Source organism: Salvelinus namaycush, chromosome 35 (assembly GCF_016432855.1).
Source record: "Salvelinus namaycush isolate Seneca chromosome 35, SaNama_1.0, whole genome shotgun sequence".
Taxonomy (NCBI): Eukaryota; Metazoa; Chordata; class Actinopteri; order Salmoniformes; family Salmonidae; genus Salvelinus; species Salvelinus namaycush.
In genome coordinates this window covers 29,024,483-29,044,298 of record NC_052341.1, presented here as the reverse complement: position 1 = coordinate 29,044,298, position 19,816 = coordinate 29,024,483, and the positions used below count along the sequence as shown (strand labels likewise).

Here is a 19,816-nt window from a genome sequence, read left to right as displayed (position 1 = left end):
CTCATCTCTGTACTCCACACATACAATTATCTATGAGGTTCCTCCGTCGAGCAGTGAATTTCGAACACAGATTCAACCACAAAGACCAGGGAGATTTTCCAACGCCTCGCAAAGGTCAAGTATTGGTAGATGGGTAAAAATATAAAAAGCAGACATTAAATATCTCTTTGAGCATGGTGAAGTTATTAATTACACTTTAGGTGGTGTATCAACACACCCAGTCACTACAAAGATACAGGCCTCCTTCCTAACTCATTTCCCGGAGAGGAAGGAAAACTCTCAGGCCAATAGTACTTTAAAATAGTTACAGAGTTTAATGGCTGTGATAGGAGAAAACTGAGGGTGGATCAACAACATTGTCTTTACTCCAAAATACTAACCAGAATGCAATTGACAGATTGAAAAGAAGGAAGCCTGTACAGAATGAAAAATATTTGGAAACATGCATCCAGTTTGCAATTGTGCACTAAAGTAAAACTGCGAAAAATGTGGCAAAGAAATTAAATTTAAGTTCTGAATACAAAGTGTTGTACTTGGGGCAAATCCAACATAACAGATCACTGAGTACAACTCTTCATATTTTCAAGCATAGTGGTGGCTGCATTATGTTATGGGTGTGATTGTCAACGGCAAGGACTCTGGAGATTTTTTTAGGATAAAAATAAACGGAATAGAGCTAAGCACAGGTAAAATCCTAAAGGAAAACCTGGTTCAGTCTGCTTTGCAGCAGACACTGGGAGACAAATTCACCATTCAGCAGGACAATAACCTAAAACACAAGGCCAAATATACACTGCACTGGAGTTGCTTACCAAGTTTACACTGAATGTGCATGAGTGACCTAGTTACAATTTTAACTTAAATCAGCTTGAAACTCTATGGCAGGACTTGAAAATGGATGCCAAGCAATGATCAACAACCAACTTGACAGAGCTTGTCGAATTAAACAAATAATAATGTGCAAATTTTGTACAATCCAGGTGTGCAAAGCTCTTAGATATTTACCCAGAAAGACTGACAGCTGTAATTGCTGCCAATGGTGGTTCTAACATGTATTGACTCAGGGGTGTGAATACCTACCTTCAAACTCATTGCCTACCTTCAAATGCCTACCTTCAAACTCATTGCCTCTTTGCTTGACATCATGGGAAAATCAAAAGAAATCAGCCAAAAATGGTAGACCTCCACAAGTCTGGTTCATCCTTGGGAGCAATTTCCAAATGCCTGAAGGTACCACGTTCTTCTGTACAAACAATAGTACGCAATTATAAACACCATGGGACAATGCAGTCGTCATACCGGTCAGGAAGGAGACGAGATGAACGTACTTTGGTGCGAAAGGTGCAAATCAATCCCAGAACAACAGCAAAGGACCTTGTGATGATGCTGGAGGAAACAGGCACAAAAGTATCTACATCCACAGTAAAACGAGTCCTATATCGACATAACCTGAAAGGCCGCTCAGCAAGGAAGAAGCCACTGCTCCAAACCTCCATAAACAAGCCAGACTACGGTGTGTAACTGCACATGGGGACAAAGATTGTACTTTTTGGAGAAATTTCCTCTGGTCAGATGAAACAAAAATAGGACTGTTTGGCCATAATGACCATCGTTATGTTTGGAGGAAAAAGGGGGAGGCTTGTAAGCCGAAGAACACCATCCCAACCCTGAAGCACTGGTGTGGCAGCATCGTGTTGTGGGGGTGCTTTGCTGCAGGAGGGACTGGTGCACTTCACAAAATAGATGGCAAAATTATTTGGATATATTGAAGCCACATCTCAAGACATCAGTCAGGAAGTTAAAGCTTGGTCGCAAATGGGTCTTCCAAATGGACAATGACCCCAAGCATACTTCCAAAGTTGTGGTAAAATGGCTTAATGCCTTCAGAGAAGGGCTAAGGATTTATAAAATAATAATAATTATTATTATAATATTATTATTTTCAATTATATTCTGATTTAATCTCTTCAGTTTTTGTTGAAAAGGAAAGGATTAACACTGAAGATGAAAAAAAAATCCAATCAGTCAGCCATTGGCTAAGCCATCAGAAGGTAGAGAGAGGGCCGTTCAACTGTATAAGGGCAACTTTTTGAGTGACAGTGGAATTAACAAATCACATTTCGACTTGTAATGGGTGGGACCGTTTTGGAAACTTACGGTAACTTCTGCCTTCTCAAAGGTCAACAGGTTACTGTGCAATAGCAAGCAATAGTTTTCCCACGGTCTAGCTAGCTATCTTTTGTTGCAGGCTAGTTTGCAGCGGCTGCCGCAGGTGTTTTGTTACCGCAGGTAACCGCAGGTTTTGTTACCTTCTCCCTTTTTAAGAATAACTTTCAACAAGAAGTTAAACTTTTACTGCAGTGGGCTAAATCAGGGGCACACAGAGTGATTCTTGGTAGCCTTAAACAAATCTACTTTGAAACAAAAGTATACACTTCACACACATGGTTATGGGCTTCAAGAATTGTTGTTTGCGTCCCACTATTAAACTTTATATACGTCACAGAAGACTGAACTATAAGAAAACTGTTTGACATAGAAACACCGGATTTTTAAAATAATCTTTATTAATTATGAAATTATGAAAAATATTTATAACATTCCACCCATTCCACCCACTCTTTGAGGCCAAAGAGGTCGCTTTTGGTCATTGACTACATGATTTCTCTATTGTACTACATAATTGATAAGTCGTATACCTCCAGAATGCCCACTGAAAAAAGTGGGTATAGGGACTATGTTGGATACCTGCGTATAGCCTCCACTACACCACTGGCCCTTTGTGTTTTACAAAAAGTTCACTGTCCTACATGAGTGGCTCGTATTACAGTTGCTGTCCTTTCAACATCACAAACCAGTCACCCACTGAAGACCTATAGGTTCACCACTGTACTAACCTGTCACACACTGAAGGCCTATAGGTTCCCCACTGTACTAACCTGTCACACACTGAAGGCCTATAGGTTCACCACTGTACTAACCTGTCACCCACTGAAGACCTATAGGTTCACCACTGTACTAACCTGTCACACACTGAAGGCCTATAGGTTCACCACTGTACTAACCTGTCACACACTGAAGACCTATAGGTTCACCACTGTACTAACCTGTCACACACTGGAGACCTATAGGTTCACCACTGTACTAATCTGTTACACACTGGAGACCTATAGGTTCACCACTGTACTAACCTGTCACACACTGAAGGCCTATAGGTTCACCACTGTACTAACCTGTCACACACTGAAGACCTATAGGTTCACCACTGTACTGACCTGTCACACACTACCTGTCACACACTGAAGGCCTATAGGTTCACCACTGTACTAACCTGTCACACACTGGAGACCTATAGGTTCACCACTGTACTAATCTGTTACACACTGGAGACCTATAGGTTCACCACTGTACTAACCTGTCACACACTGAAGGCCTATAGGTTCACCACTGTACTAACCTGTCACACACTGAAGACCTATAGGTTCACCACTGTACTAACCTGTCACACACTGGAGACCTATATGTTCACCACTGTACTAACCTGTCACACACTGAAGACCTATATGTTCACCATTGTACTGACCTGCCACACACTGAAGGCCTATAGGTTCACCACTGTACTAACCTGTCACACACTGGAGACCTATATGTTCACCACTGTACTAACCTGTCACACACTGAAGACCTATATGTTCACCATTGTACTGACCTGCCACACACTGAAGGCCTATAGGTTCACCACTGTACTAACCTGTCACACACTGGAGACCTATATGTTCACCACTGTACTAACCTGTCACACACTGAAGGCCTATAGGTTCACCACTGTACTAACCTATCACACACTGAAGGCCTATAGGTTCTCCACTGTACTAACCTGTCACACACTGAAGGCCTATAGGTTCACCACTGTACTAACCTGTCACACACTGAAGACTTATAGGTTCACCACTGTACTAACCTGTCACACACTGAAGACCTATAGGTTCACCACTGTACTAACCTGTCACACACTGAAGACCTATAGGTTCACCACTGTACTAACCTGTCACACACTGAAGGCCTATAGGTTCACCACTGTACTAACCTGTCACATACTGAAGACCTATAGGTTCACCACTGTACTAACCTGTCACACACTGAAGACCTATAGGTTCACCACTGTACTAACCTGTCACACACTGAAGACCTATAGGTTCACCACTGTACTAACCTGTCACACACTGAAGGCCTATAGGTTCACCACTGTACTAACCTGTCACACACTGAAGGCCTATAGGTTCACCACTGTACTAACCTGTCACACACTGGAGGTCTATAGGTTCACCACTGTACTAACCTGTCACACACTGAAGGTCCTATAGGTTCACCACTGTACTAACCTGTCACACACTGAAGGCCTATAGGTTCACCACTATACTAACCTGTAGGTTCACCACTGTACTAACCTGTCACACACTGAAGACCTATAGGTTCACCACTATACTAACCTGTAGGTTCACCACTGTACTAACCTGTCACACACTGAAGACCTATAGGTTCACCACTGTACTAACCTGTCACACACTGAAGGCCTATAGGTTCACCACTGTACTAACCTGTCACACACTGAAGACCTATAGGTTCACCACTGAGCAAACATGTCTATAATAGACATTAAGGCTGTTAAGATACTGTATTAATGTTTCAAGAAAGGAGTGTATATATTTGGCCTGAGACACTAAATGTGGTCTCTAGACTGGACTCGAGCACTACAACACCGATGTCATATGTACTGTATGGACTTTGATGTGGAGAAGTTACTGCATGTCAGATCTAGTCAGTCACACCTCCACAGTACTTCCCCACTGTATCAAATCAAATCGAATGATATTTTCCACATGCCGAATACAAAAGGTGTAGACTTTACTGTGAAAGGCTTTCTTAAGAGCCCTTTCCCAACACTGCAGAGATAAAAATATACACATTTGCAAAAAAGAAAAGGAAATAGTAACACAATAAAATAACAATAACGAGACTGTATACAAGGAGTACTGGTGCAGAGTCAATGTGCAGGGGAACGAGGTAGTTGAGGTAATTTACTTAATATGTACATGCAGGTAGGGGTAAAAGTGACTAGGCAATCAGGGAATCATGGGCAAGGTAGTTGCAGCCTGAGCCGAGACAAAAGCACCATGTCCATCACTGATAAAACAGAAAGAAAAACAATAGGAGTGGTTTAGATTACCTCTACTGACAGGTCCCCTGGCTCTATGTTTGTGCTTCCATTAGACAGACCGTCTCACAAGGTGATAATGCATTTTGTATGCTACTGTCATCACATTGTATTGCAACTCTCTTCAGAGGGGACTTGTGAAAATGCCTCCTGCCTCATTCTGCATTCCTGTCGTAGATCTTGTGTTGTGTGTTTCCGGGGTAGGGTTAGGGTTGACCTTACAAACCACAGTAGGGAAATAAAAAAAGAACAATAAAGCTATACTGTCATAGAAGGAACTATACACAGTGGAATGAGGTCTTTTTTAGCCATGTGGGGTCAGATTGCTTTCCTCTCTGTCTCCCATCAGGTTCAATCTTTTAGCTCAACCTCTATGTTTGGCCCTTACAGTTCAGTGATCTAAATAACTGGGGTGCTGAGGGGGCTGTTGCAAAACTGTCACTATACTGTCAATATACTGTCAATATACTGTCACTATACTGTCACTATACTGTCACTATACTGTCACTATACTGTCAATATACTGTCAATATACTGTCACTATACTGTCACTATACTGTCAATATACTGTCAATATACTGCCACTGTACTGTCAATATACTGTCAATGTACTGTCAATATACTGTCACTATACTGTCACTATACTGTCACTATACTGTCAATATACTGTCAATATACTGTCAATATACTGTCACTATACTGTCACTATACTGGCACTATACTGTCTCTATACTGTTGCTATACTGTCACTATACTGTCGGCTGTTGCTATACTGTCACTATACTGTCACTATACTGTCGGCTGTCGCTATACTGTCGATATACTGTCGATATACTGTCACTAATGTCGGCTGTTGCTATACTGTCACTATACTGTCGCTATACTGCCACTATTCTGTCGCTATACTGCCCCTATACTTTCACTATACTGTTGCTATGCTGTTGCTATACTGTTGCTATACTGTTGCTATACAGTTGCTATACAGTTGCTATACTGTTGCTATACTGTTTCTATATTGTTGCTATACTGTTGCTATACTGTTGCTATACTGTTGCTATACTGTTGCTATACTGTTGCTATTCTGTTGCTATACTGTTGCTATACTGTTTCTATATTGTTGCTATACTGTTGCTATTCTGTTGCTATACTGTTGCTATACTGTTGCTATACTGTTTCTATATTGTTGCTATACTGTTGCTATTCTGTTGCTATACTGTTGCTATACTGTTGCTATACTGTTTCTATATTGTTGCTATACTGTTGCTATTCTGTTGCTATACTGTTGCTATACTGTTGCTATACTGTTTCTATATTGTTGCTATACTGTTGCTATTCTGTTGCTACGTTTTGGCTTTTGATCCTAAAAAAATGACTTTTTGATTCAACGCCCATAGTCCTACAGACTTCAGTGCAAGAGCGCCTGAATATTGAAGATGTCTTACAGGAATGATGTGTGGAAAAATAGGCTCCAGGGCATCCCTTTACCCCCTTGCACTTGTAATGTATCTTTTATATTCAAAATTTAATTGATTCATCTGATTACATTCGAATCAAATTGATCACATCGACCATGTTTAAGCTGGCTTTGATAAGGGAATGTGCCTAGCTATATCTTGATTAAACCTTGATAGATGGTATATAAAGAAGAGCATTCATTATCATGAGAATATCTCTATGAAATATACAATATGAATCTAGCCTGGGCTATGCAGAATAGATTGAGTATTGCCGCTAATGGTAATCATTGTTGCTGCGGTAAAGCGTTGTGATGTGAAGAGGTTATAAGAATGCAGCATCCTCGTCTTGGGCTCTAAACCCGGGCACGGACTGGCGCAATGCCCAAATCAGTCTGAGAATAGAAAAGACATTCAGAAGCTGCCTCTAAAACACAGGGACAACATTGCAGAAATGGGGAGCAACAGAGAGAGATAAATCATTGGATGTGTACGGCGGCCAGGCGAAATGGACAGATTCTTGTGATTAGCAGCGGCTCCTGTGAGTAGCCTTTCGCCTCCTTGCTCTATCTCAGTGTTTTTGCCCTCTCCGTCTGACATCATGGCTTTGAGCGAGGGTAACACTTTCCACAGTGCAGCCTATGGCCTAACACTATGGATGTTTGAAGTTTTTTAGCAGACGCTTTTATCCAGAGCAACTTACAGTAGTGATTGCATACATTTTTATACTTCTTTTCCCTCGATTTGGTCCCCCGTGGGAATCAAACCCACAACGCTGGCATTACAAGGGCCATGCTTTACCAACTGAGCCACACATATGTAAGAGTCCTACACCAACATTTGATGCTGAGACAGATTTTGTTACTGCTAATTGTCTTGTCATGTCATCCCAGTGAATTCAAGCGTTAAGAGAAAAAATCTTCTCCAGGGGTAATACAATTGTTTATTAAACAATTTTCCATCGTCTTAGGCACAATTTATCTTGCAAACCTTCTTGACATAACAAACACGTCCCTATTTCCCTACGATTAATGGAGTGCAGTCTGGCCTCTCCTCAACACTGCAGTGCTGCCGAGGTAGCTGCCTGTTGATTTGGCAATTTGGTCCATCAACAGGCGAGAGGATGGCGTAGGCAATTACGCCTGTGCTGGTGCGTGTCGTAATGCAGTCTGGGCCTGTGGTGGTGTGAAGTGGTGGTATGGAGGGGATGGTTGAGAGCAGCAGGCGGCGGCTAGCGTCAGACAGACAGAGGTGCTGAGAGATGGACTCACCCCACACTTCTCCTCAGGTGATGAAGTTTAATAACACTGCCTCTTGCCAATGAACCAGCACAGCGCGCACCTCATCACACACACACACACACACACACCCACACACACACCCACACACACACACACACACACACACACACACACACACACACACACACACACACACACACACACACACACACACACACACACACACACACACACACACACAACCAGAGCAGGGGTCAAGGTTGGGCTACACAATAGGTCAATTAACAAAAATCTGTTCAAGTAGTCATTTCGTACCCTGCAAACAGTTTCTTCTCCTAATGGCTACATTTACTCTATGTTTCTGTGGATGGCTGGTGGGAATAACCCTGTTCTGGTACAGAGATCTCCAGTCAGAAAGTGCCTCTAACAACTATTTAAACTGCTCCACTCTTTCTCTGCCTGCCTGCCTGCCTGGCACTTTGCATTACCGAGATTGATTGGGTTAATGGTCCGGCAATGGACAGACATCTTTTCTGGGAGTCTTAACGTGTTTTGTCTGGTGGCTGCTTCATGCCACATAAACTAAGAAGAGCTCAAGTGCTGCTGGTCTAGTACCCTACCGGCTGCTGTTAAGGCTAAAGTCCCCAGCCCCTCGGTTGAGCTTGTCACTGCAAATGTTGCCTTTACGACAAGCTCCAATTTACTAAGCTGGATCTGATTTGGAAAGCATTCATAATGGGTCTTGGGCTTAGCTAGTCCTTCAATGCCTTGCTTGATATTGCTCTGCCTCCCAACCTGCCCGCGGCGCTGGACACAAGACATGATTCTGATGTTGGAAAATGTAAATTTTTTCGACTTAAAACATTCATACATTAATTCATGGATTTCAAGGTGTGTGGTCTTTCTCACCTGTCAATTGATCCTAGTACCTTCGATCAAACAACCTACTGTGTATAAGTTCCATTTACCCATCACTCTTTCTACGAAAGATACAGCAGCAATTGGCCTTAGATGGTTGAAGGGAGAGCATATTGCCTGCCAGACTCTTGAGTCCCAGGTGTTGCTTAAGAACAGATCTTGTATGGCGAGGTTTTGGCAATAAGTCCACACACAGGCATACGCATGCACGCATGCACGCACACACAAACATACACACAATTGCCATGACCAAGCTGGTTGCTACTCCTCGTAGAACTGAGGATGTATGGCTGCAGTCTCATGAAATTCATTATAACGGGTCTGTGAGCCAAGTCTTTGTCGACGGAGCAGGATAAGTGGCTGGAAGAATGTTCTTTTGGATTCGTAAACGTGATTATATTTCCCGGATCCTTTCATGGTCACAGGGAGAATACACTGCTAGAGGTGTTTTGGATGTTGTATATCGTGTGAAAAGAAGGTGGAACTTCTTGTTTTTCTCTTAATCATTATTTCCTCCCGTCGCACGTTCTCCGTAAAGTTGTAATTTCTCCGTGTTCAGTATTTCCTTAGGCCCTGACTTTAGGCTTGCCGATGGGAATTTCTAAGAAGCCTCTATTGATAAGCCGAAGAGTAACATGTAGAAGATGATGAGAGAATATGGACATCTTGTTATTAATAAGGAAACAGATGCATGTAGCCAACACCGTGTAGCCTGTCTTCAGCCCGTCTTCACCTCTGTCTGGTATCGTACAGGACTCCTAGTCAGATGGCTCACTAATGGCCTCCTGTGATGCCATCGGCATGGTTGCAATCCTTACTACGTCTTTCATCCGCTCGTCACGTTTCTCAAACATATATCTCTATTATGTCTCTATGCTTCCAACACACGCACACGCACGCACACGCACAAAAAACATCAGATGAAGGTTTAGGCCCTTCCTCTTTGGTTTCCATATGGCTTTACAGTTGAAGTATAGGCCCATCTCTAAGTGCCATTTACCAGCTAATCACAAAAGTTCTTTTTTTTTTTTTAAAGCGATACAGTATCTTGCCTTGGTACCTCTCTATACTCCCCAGATACAATGAGTCTGGTCTTGACGTGAACTGAGAGAGAGGCAGAGGGACGGATTTTATTGGACACAACAGTCAGCGAGTGAGTCATCCCAGAGATGCTTCTGAAGCAGAAAACATCTGCAGAGAGCTGCTAGCGTAATGAAACAAGGTGTGAACAGTACCAGCGGCTAGCCCACCACTAATCCCCCCCCCCCCCCCCCCCCGTCACCCACTTCAAACTCCCACCTCCCTCTCTGTCCTCTATGCACCCACATCTCCCCTCTCCTCTCTCCTCCACTTGTGATTGTTACGTTCTAAAGGGCACTGTGCAGCGACAGAAATAGATATCAGCAGAGAGAGAGAGAGAGCCACCCGGTGCCGTATCCTTTTTCAGTGACGTCACTTAAGTGCAAAGGGCAAGCCGAACACAATAGCTGTCACCTGGCTAGAAGAGGCCAACTCGTAGAGTACAGTAGCGCAGACACACACTAGCCTATAGGCACAGATTCAGAGGCCTTCAAAAAGGGGTCTCTATAGACCAGCCTCGGGGGTCATTAAGCCGTCTCAAAAACCCCATCTCACACAGAGTGGGAGTCAGAGCGTCCATGGGATTGTCCAGAGAGCTGACATATAAATCCTGTTAATCCGGTTACATGAGGCCCACTGGATGTCCTGGTCTGGCTGTGTTTGATATGCGGGCAGCCGGGCAACACGCATCCTCTGGATCATCGGAGGGACAAACAGACCGTGCGGATCTTTGATACTTTGATGCAGTGTAAACAGTTACTCTACTGGGAGGGTTTCATTAGTCGGTTGGCTGGGTTGACACAGCGTGATGATTTGTCTCCTTTTTTTTATTCATATTTTTAAGTGCTTGTACCAATTAGTGTTGTTTATCAAGTGGGAATTGAGCTTTGATAACCATGTGACCTTGTGGAAAGCCACACTTAGCATAATTAGCTTGCCCTCTCTATAACTGGAAAGCATTAAGACGCTGACATGATATCTGGGTGTCGTACGGTACCAAGGGTTGTTTATGCAGAGGGAAAATCGGTTTGTCACTGACACTCCTTGCCCTCACGTGTGATGTATCAGATCCCTACGATATCGATTTTTCATTGCGGTCTTATAATCTAGCGTAGCTCTTTGATTTGACCCATTTGCATAGCGCCTTGGCAGGACATTAAAACTCGTTGAGAGAGAAGAGCTGCTACTTGAGGGGCAAATTTACATTTAGTGCTTGTGTAGTCAAAGGAGAGAACACACTGTTCAATTATACAATCGCACAATTAAATCCCACCATTCCAGGACATGCTCGTCACATTACTGCCAGGGCTCTTGTGGGAAAACATCTTTTTTCTTTTAGCGGGTGCGAGAACGGCTTCCGTAAAAGGTTGACGTGTAGCATTTCTCCAACGTCAGGTAATTGGCTGTCCAAGGTGCCTTTCTCTCCTTTTTTGGTATTTTCTTCTTTCCACCTTTTTTCGGGTGAGCGATTCTTTCCCTCCTCAGTCGGCTGGTGTGGAGCGTGGCGCGTAGACAGACAGATGACATCACAGCGAGATAACACATGTCTCCAAGGTTCTTCTCTCTGTCCTGAGGGCAGATGGTGGTGACAGATTGCAGGACTAGGACAGTGTTTGCTAGCTCCTCTCTCCAGTCGGGCCTCATGCAACAACAATGTGAAGAGACTGAGCTGAGCCCAGAGAGAAACTGTTCTCATTCAAAATGCATTGATTGGGCTTGTATTGAAATCCAGGTAGCTCTTTTTCCTATGGTCATACACAATCACAGAATGGCTTTGGAAACAGAAAAAAAAGACAGCATTATTAGAGCCTAGGTAGTGCTTCGTAAGTAGATCCCTCACAGGTAGATCATTCCTAGCGTGTTCCCAGATCAGTTTGTGCTCGTGAAATGTACCATTGCAGTCCTCGTCAAGCAAAACAAAAATGATTGGCATGACAACGAGTGACAAGGAATTGGCACGGTGGCACAAACAGACTGGCACTCAGGCTAGCTAGATCCTTCCAGTTTTAAAATAAGAGCTGTGTGTGTGTGTGTGTGTGTGTGTGTGTGCGTGCAGAGGTATGTCAACAACACAGCATCAACATTGGCGGCGATGTATGTCGGCTTCTATTCTATTGAATTCGATCATCTGTCTTCCATTTTTTTCCCGTCCTGTTCCCTGCTTATTACTTACAGCTGTCTGAAAGATCATACGGGGTGTTTTTATGGTTATTCAATAGCAGGAATCTCTCATCCATAAACAGACCGCTTGAACAGCCGATGAAAAGTGCGTCTCCCGAAGGCAAATGTCACACCTGTCAGCAGAGATGAAAATGTAAAAGTCTCAATTATTCTTCAAAACAGCAGGAAATAGAAAAATAAAATGCGTAGTCACACAGAGCAACACGTGCGAGTCTCACTGAAGGGGGTAATTAAAATGCTTGTCTTTTTATGAGGATTGGAGCAAAATGAACTGTCAGTGGGACCTTCGTATTCACAATTCTTAATTCCCGCGCTCGGCAGGGCACAGCTGTCAGCGCCTGATGATTTCTGTTTATTTGTGTTTACTTTGATTTGCGTCAACATCATGGATTCAAAACGTACGGAGGGACTGAAAAGTGATATTCCGTTTGAATGTTGAATACGGCTAGAACCTGATTGCAAGGAGTTTGGGCTGTAATGTGAGCTGCGGGTTGAGTGGATCTCTGCCTTAGCCTAATCACACTTCAAATGTCATGTCATTCATTACATCTGTGTTGAGTCAAACATTTATTCATATTTATGTTGCATTGTGTACATGGATACTCATTTAGGACATTTCATTGATAATGAGAGAGGAGAATAGCTGTTTACATACTGTAATGGCACACTATTCCCTATATAGTGCACTACTCTATGGGACCTGGTCAAGAGTAGTGCACTTTATAGGGAGTAGCATACCATTTTGGACATACTCCGTGACAGCTGGTGATATCATCCTATGAGCTGTTCGGTTTCCCCCCCTTTGATCCCTCCGTCCTTCCCTCTCTTGAGGGTAATCACTGTGTGATTGGATGTTTGGTTGTTTTTGTTATTTAGCCCTATCATGATGACATACTGTGTACAACCCATCCACTGACATCATCTCACTTTAGCATCACAATCATTTGATTATGTCATGCAGTGTTGAGAGGAGGGCAGGGTGATTGGAGTATTATGTCACATGAACTTCAGCTGGCTTCTCATGCATGCTTTTACCTCGATCCATTGCATTGGGGGCAGCACTGTCACACAAAAGGCCATATTTGGACTGTCAGCTTGTATCACACAGCCCCTCACCTCACCTCTGCGGTCTGTGTCTGTGGCTAGGAATAGTGTGCGTGCGTGTGCCTGTGCATGCAAGTGGATGTGTGTGTGCTCTCTGCTCTCCTCACGCGGTAGTGGCAGCCCTCATGATGATTCACATAACCCACGGATAAAGAAACAGCGAGAGAGAGAGCGATAGGGAGAGGTACAGAGAGTGAGAGAGAGAAAGAGAGTGAGAGAGAGAAAGAGAGAGAGAGAGAGGGACAGAGAGCGAGAGAGAGAGAAAGAGAGAGAGAAAGAGAGAGAGCGAGAAAGTCACATCCTGTAAAATCCCATTTGTTTCCCGCCAGTGGAGAGACGGTTGGAGATGGGGCCTCTTTGATGAGATTTGCTCTCCTGCTCCTCTTTGATTATCTCTTATGCTGCTTGTTATGATGCTCCCCTAAGTGTCTTAGTTAAATTTCACTGGGATCACAGCAGCTGTTGCTGAAGTCCATGAGGCGAAGCCAAGCAGCTTTGGAGAGCCCATCACTGCCACTCTCTCTGCAGCCGACAAAAGATTTGGGCTGTAATCTATAGGGATTAGCTGAGGAAAAGTGAGGAAAATGCAAATCTAGAATGTTCATAAACAAGGATTTCTCAAACCCACCAAAGTTAGGCTTTGAATGATAAGGAGCAGTCTCCACCCAAGTGAAATATATACTGAACAAAAATATAAATGCAACATGTAAAGTGTTGATCCCATGTTTCATGAGCTGAAATAAAAGATCCCAGAAATTGTCCATACACACATCCCTGTTAGTGAGCATTTCTCCTTTGCCAAGATAATCCATCCACCTGACAGGTGTGACATATCAAGAAGCTGATAAAACAGCATGATCATTACACAGGTGAACCTTGTGCTGGGGACAATAAAATGCCACCCTAAAAAGATTTAGGGCCTAATGAATTTACTGTAACTCAGTCAAATTGTTGCATGTTGCGTTTATATTTTTGTTCAGTATAAGTGGTTACAAAGAGTCTCACAATATCCATACGGTATAAAATAACAGGAATGAAAACATGCAAAGTGGACGATGTAATGGGTTTCACAGCTAGGCAAATTCTATCTGTAGGGGTTAAACGCTAGTAAGACATTAGCCGCCCCATGTATGATTCACAGTAGTCTCCCCAAGCCAAGAAGTGGTGCTAGCACACACTGATTAATACAGATAATTGTCAGGTTCATTCTGAGAAGGAATACAACCCCCACAAGGCACTCCTCACTGTACTCTTCAGGATGAATCAACAGGAAGTAAATGTGTGTAGTTTTTTGTTGTTTTGTCGAGACTACAACAACTGTCATTGGTGAGAAGACTTGGTGAGAACGTTGTGAAAGAAGACCTGTTACTATCTCCTTTTTCACCATGGAAACATAGACTAAGCAGGATTTTTTGCCTGGAGTGCAGTAGACAGCCAGACACAACTTTCTACAAGCTGCCTGTCACTCCTAATAGGCAGCAATGAGAGGAGAAGGAGAATGAGAGATGTTCAAATGAACCCACCTGTCTCAGACATTTACATTGGATCACTTCAGTGATAGCTGAATACGTTATCACACCAAGAAGAGAATCCAACATGATGCAAATGAGAAGTAATTGTAGCAATGAAACCGCTCTATTCGGTGGTGAATTGTTACTCCCAGACAAAGGACGATGACGTGTAGACAGGTGCTAGCTACCGGAGCCCCACCATAGGCTAGGACTGTGAGTAAGAGGCCCTGAGAACACAATAACGAAAGCACTGAGTTACCCAGACCTCCTCTACCACTCTCCTTCCGCTGAACACTTACTGAACTGCCAGCAGCAGAGATCGACAGGCAGGCAATTTACTCCACAGTGTGGGGCACAATGCACAATGTCTCAACAATATTTCACAATGTCTGGGCCAAGGCTGCTCTGCTGTTGTCAGACCCAAAACACTGCAAAAGTTTTTATTAGCCTATTTTTTAACATCTCTTTTTGTTTGTTGCTACATGTACATTGTGGACTCATTGTACATACATGGCACTTCTCTCTTTCTTTTCTTCACAGTAGTTACTGTACACAGTAGGAATATAGTTACTTGACATACAGTGCCTTCAGAAAGTACTCACACCCTTTGAGTTTTTCCACATTTTGTTGTGTTACAGCCTGAATTGAAAATGGATTAAATTGAGATTTGTTTTCATCACTGGCCTAAACATAACACCTCATAATTTCAAAGTGGAATTATGTTTTTCGAAAAAATCTTTACAAATTAATAAAAAATGAAAAGCTGAAATGTCTTGAGTCAATAAGTATTCAACCGCCTTTTTTATGGCAAGCCTAAATACGTTCAGGATGAAACATTTGCTTAACAAATCGCATAATAAGTTCCATGGACTCACTCTGTGTGCAGTAATAGTGTTTAACATGATTTTTGAAGGACTACCTCATATCTGTACCACACACATACAATTATCCCTCAGTCGAGCAGCGACTTTCAAACACAGATTCAACCACAAAGACCAGGGAGGTTTTCCAATGCCTCACAAAGAAGGGTAGATGTATAAAGTTGTTAATTACACTTTGGATGGTGTATCAATACACCCAGTCGTTACAAAGATACAGGCATCCTTCCTAACTCTGTAGCTGGAGAGGAAGAGGAAGACCTGCTTCAGTCTGCTTTCCAACAGACACCTTTCAGCACGACAATAACCTAAAACACGATGCCAAATCTACACTGGAGTTGCTTACAAAGAAGTCAGTGAATGTTCCTGAGAGACAAAGTTACAGTTTTGACTTAAATCTAAATGACAATCTATGGCAAGACCTAAAAATAGTTGTCTAGCTATGATCAACAATCATTTTGAAAAGGATAATGTGCAAATGTTGCACAATCCAGGTGTGGAAAGCTCTTAGAGACCAGAAAGACTCACAACTGTAATCGCTGCAAACGGTTCTTCTACAAAGTACTGACACGGTGGGGTGAGTACTTATGTAAATGAGATGTTTCTGTATTTCATTTTCAATACATTTGCAAATATTTCTAAGAACATATTTTCACTTTGTCATTATTGGGGTATTGTGTGTAGATGGGTGAGAGAAAAAAAGTATATTTAATACATTTTGAACAAAGGATGTAACACAATGTAACAAAATGTGGAATAAGTCAAGGGGTATGAATACTTTCTGAAGGCACTATATACAGTATATGCATATAGATAGACACCGCATCCATTTCATCCCAACGGCAGACCTATCAAATTAATATATTTGTATTGGATTTCCCTTTTTCCTCTTTGTTTTTTTAACACTAGGTTTGTTGTTCTATCACTCAGGCTGTTTAACACATAGGCCTATAGCACTGGGGAGGAAAGATACCGGTAGCATATATAGATTGTGTAAAAACATAATATACTTCTCGCATAGAGAAGTGCTTCCATAAGCCAGTTATCATATTGTCTCTAATGATGAATATCAGCTATAATCAGTTTAACCCTGTGTTAACCTGCCAGTTGCACGCTTGCAGAGTCCAACAGACCCCGTTGACCAACACCTAACCCATTTGCTGGTGTGTATCTGAACAATATGTCATTTGAATTAAAAACAAAAGAGATTTATGGTTTAAATTGTGTTTAAAGATAGTGACACCAATTGTTATAGGATCGTACAGGCCTACTCCAGTAGAGAACCCTGACAGGCTAATGACCCTCTTACTGTATCAATCGTTTATCCTATCCTAGCCCCACATTAGATCGGTCAATATTTTTCGTTCCAATTCACATCTGCTAGAAGGGCAGCTACAGTGTAACAGCATTGAAGTTACAATACACCCCAATCGCTAAAATTACAATGTATCAGATCAAACTCAAAACCCAACCTTGGTTTTACCATTTTAACATCTGTACGGTCCTCAAAATTAATTTTTTTTTAGCCTCAGCCGTTTTTGCCTTCCCATAAATCCAAGACAAATTTCAAGTCCATATATTCCAAGTCCATCATGCAACAATAACAAATACAAAAACATAAGATTGTAACGTGTAGTGCGGTGTAATGTTGCGTATCGGCGACTACCTCAGCGTGAGGTATCACTCATAGCCACATTGTTTTCTTCGAATCCTTGAAGAATTGGTTGTTTACGTACAACTTATCGACTACAAGACAAACATTCTGCTTCTCTGCTCGGAGCCTTTTGAAAAGTGGGCTACAGGGCACGTTCTCTCCCACTATTTAGTGGAGAAATTGTTCATTAATGGAGAACGGACCGGGCCTTCCCTCCCCTCTGCCACCGAAATGATGAGCCCATTGAAAATCAATTGTATCCACCTGTTCGTCCGTTATCTTGAGATTAAGTTTCATGGAAACCTTGACTTTATCCTCAGTGGCCAGATAGTTTTCATTTTCATCCTCCTTTATTACCATCATAACAATATTATTATTCATACATCTGCACTTCAGATCAAGTAATTCTGCTTTCATTGTGTTATTATCATACCATAGCCTCTCCGTAGTGGCTTATAGGGAGTCCGCGGTCGTTTTCAATATCTTATTTTCAGCTCGTATTTCTTCCATTTTATTGCTGTAATCCATTCCTGATTTGAGGGCCTCGACCTCCTCCATTAACCCAGGCAATAAATTCAGCTTTTTCAAATGTTTGTTCATGCTTGTCAGCAATGCCCTATCTTCTGCTGACATTGTTGTAAAAACCTCTTCCATTGTTACATACGGATGTTTAGTTGGAGGCTTCCCTTAAGTTTTGCTCAAGGAGAGGACAGATCTTGTTCGCTTTGATGTGTTTGATTGTTGTTCGAGCATATCAATGTGTTGATCAAGAAATAGTTTCAGGTTCACTATATATGTTTTTAGTTATCAGCTAATCCTCAGTTTTACGTTTAATTCATGGGACAAGCTGTGCCTACCACGTTACCGCTTACCACGTCATTTCCTGGTCTTTGTGGTTGCATCTCAAATCAGCGTGTTTGTTGTGTGTGCGTTTATCTTAATGACAGTCCTTGTCAGCATGTCGAGAATTCATTATTTGTATATTCTAGTCGTGGGTTTCAAATATGCCAGTTAACACTAGAACCACCACGGGCTAGCAATCACAGTGGAAATATTACATTTAGTCAAATGATGCTATTGAGAGATGGAATCTGAGTAAAAAGTGCAATGGATGCTGTGGGCCATAATTATGCGGTATGTTTGATGTACTCAGAGGGCTCTGCAGGAAGTTAGAGGGGTTTCCGAGTCCAGTTAGTCTAACCCCACTCACCCTCGTCCTCTCCTCAGATATCCGTGGCCTACAGAGTTTCCTGGACCAGACATCTCGGCAGGGGCTGGACGTATCTCTACAGAGAGTGGACAGGAACATCAGTAAGGTCTTCTCGAACCTCTTCAACACCATGAGGACAGAGGAGCTCAACCGTTACAGGGACACGCTGAGACGGGCCATCCTGCTGCTCAGCCCCCGAGGAGCAGAGGCCTTCATCCAACAGGTAAGTGAGAGAATTTAGGCCTAGGTATAACCACACGTACATAGTCGTGGGTGCACTTGAACACACACAAGTCCAGGCTGCGTCACATCCGGCCGTGTTTGGGAGTCCCATAGGGTGGTGCACAATTGGCCCAGTGTCGTCCAGGTTTGGCCGGGGTAGGCCATCATTGTAAATAAGAATTTGTTCTTAACTGATTTGCCTAGTTAAATGAAGGTTAAATAAAAAAAATATTTAAAAAAATGTGTGAGCACACATTTGCACACACACACATACACACACACACACGTGTGAGCACACATACAGTACGCACATGTACTTTACATGCTCTGTGCACACAAACAGAAACACCCCCAGACATAGCCTTACACCAACTAGCCTATACATACAATACTTATCAGACAAATAGTGTTGACCTCCATGAGACATTGTCAATCAATGAATCAACCAATCAAATGTATGTCCTAAATCCCTTTTTACATCAGCAGTTGTCACAAAGTGCAATACAGATAACCAGCCTAAAAACCCAAAGAGCAAGCAATGCAGATTCAGAAGCACAGTGGCTAGGAAAAAACTCACTACAGTGGCAGGAATCTACTGTAGGAAGAAACCTAGAGAGGAGCCAGGCTCCGAGGGGTGGCCAGTCCTCTTCTGGCTGTAGATTAAATGAGTTCATGGCCATTTAGGCCAGATGGTTCTTCAAGACGATTGTGATCATCCTGATATTCCCCCTCTAGAATTCCCACCTGGTCAACATACGGTCTGGGGGCATTGTCTATCATTAGACATTACACATGCCTCCTAATAGCTCAGTCTGTCAGTTGTCCTGGAGATGTCTTGGGACTCAGGCTCAGCACCGCAGAGCAGAGCAGACGGCCCGTCCACAACTAACAGACAGAGTGGAGAAGGAACACCGTTCTCATGCATATGGATGAGTCAGTTCTCCGAGCCTCAGCCCAGGCAGGCTGTATTTTTAGAAGTTTTAATTTTAGCAGGCAATGAGAGAAGAAGGTGTAACCGTGGCACCTCTGACTCGGCAGCTGCATTCTCTTTGGAACGTCAGTCAAACTGGGCGCCGGTGGCAGCTACCTGCTTTAATCTTTAATGCCTCGTCATACTCCGACTCCCATTGCTACTCTGCCTCTACCGG

The 19,816-nt window shown here is 42.8% G+C and overlaps 1 protein-coding gene across 1 annotated transcript in view; it reads left to right on the top strand.

Moving 5' to 3' along the window:
* The window catches only part of LOC120029776 (glutamate receptor ionotropic, delta-1-like), a 453,526-nt gene that overhangs the window by 281,673 nt on the left and 152,037 nt on the right, over nucleotides 1-19,816 (top strand). Inside the window, exon 4 of the mRNA XM_038975046.1 lies at nucleotides 18,464-18,669. Coding sequence (XP_038830974.1) covers nucleotides 18,464-18,669 — 206 coding nt within the window. The remainder of the gene's footprint in view (nucleotides 1-18,463; nucleotides 18,670-19,816) is intronic.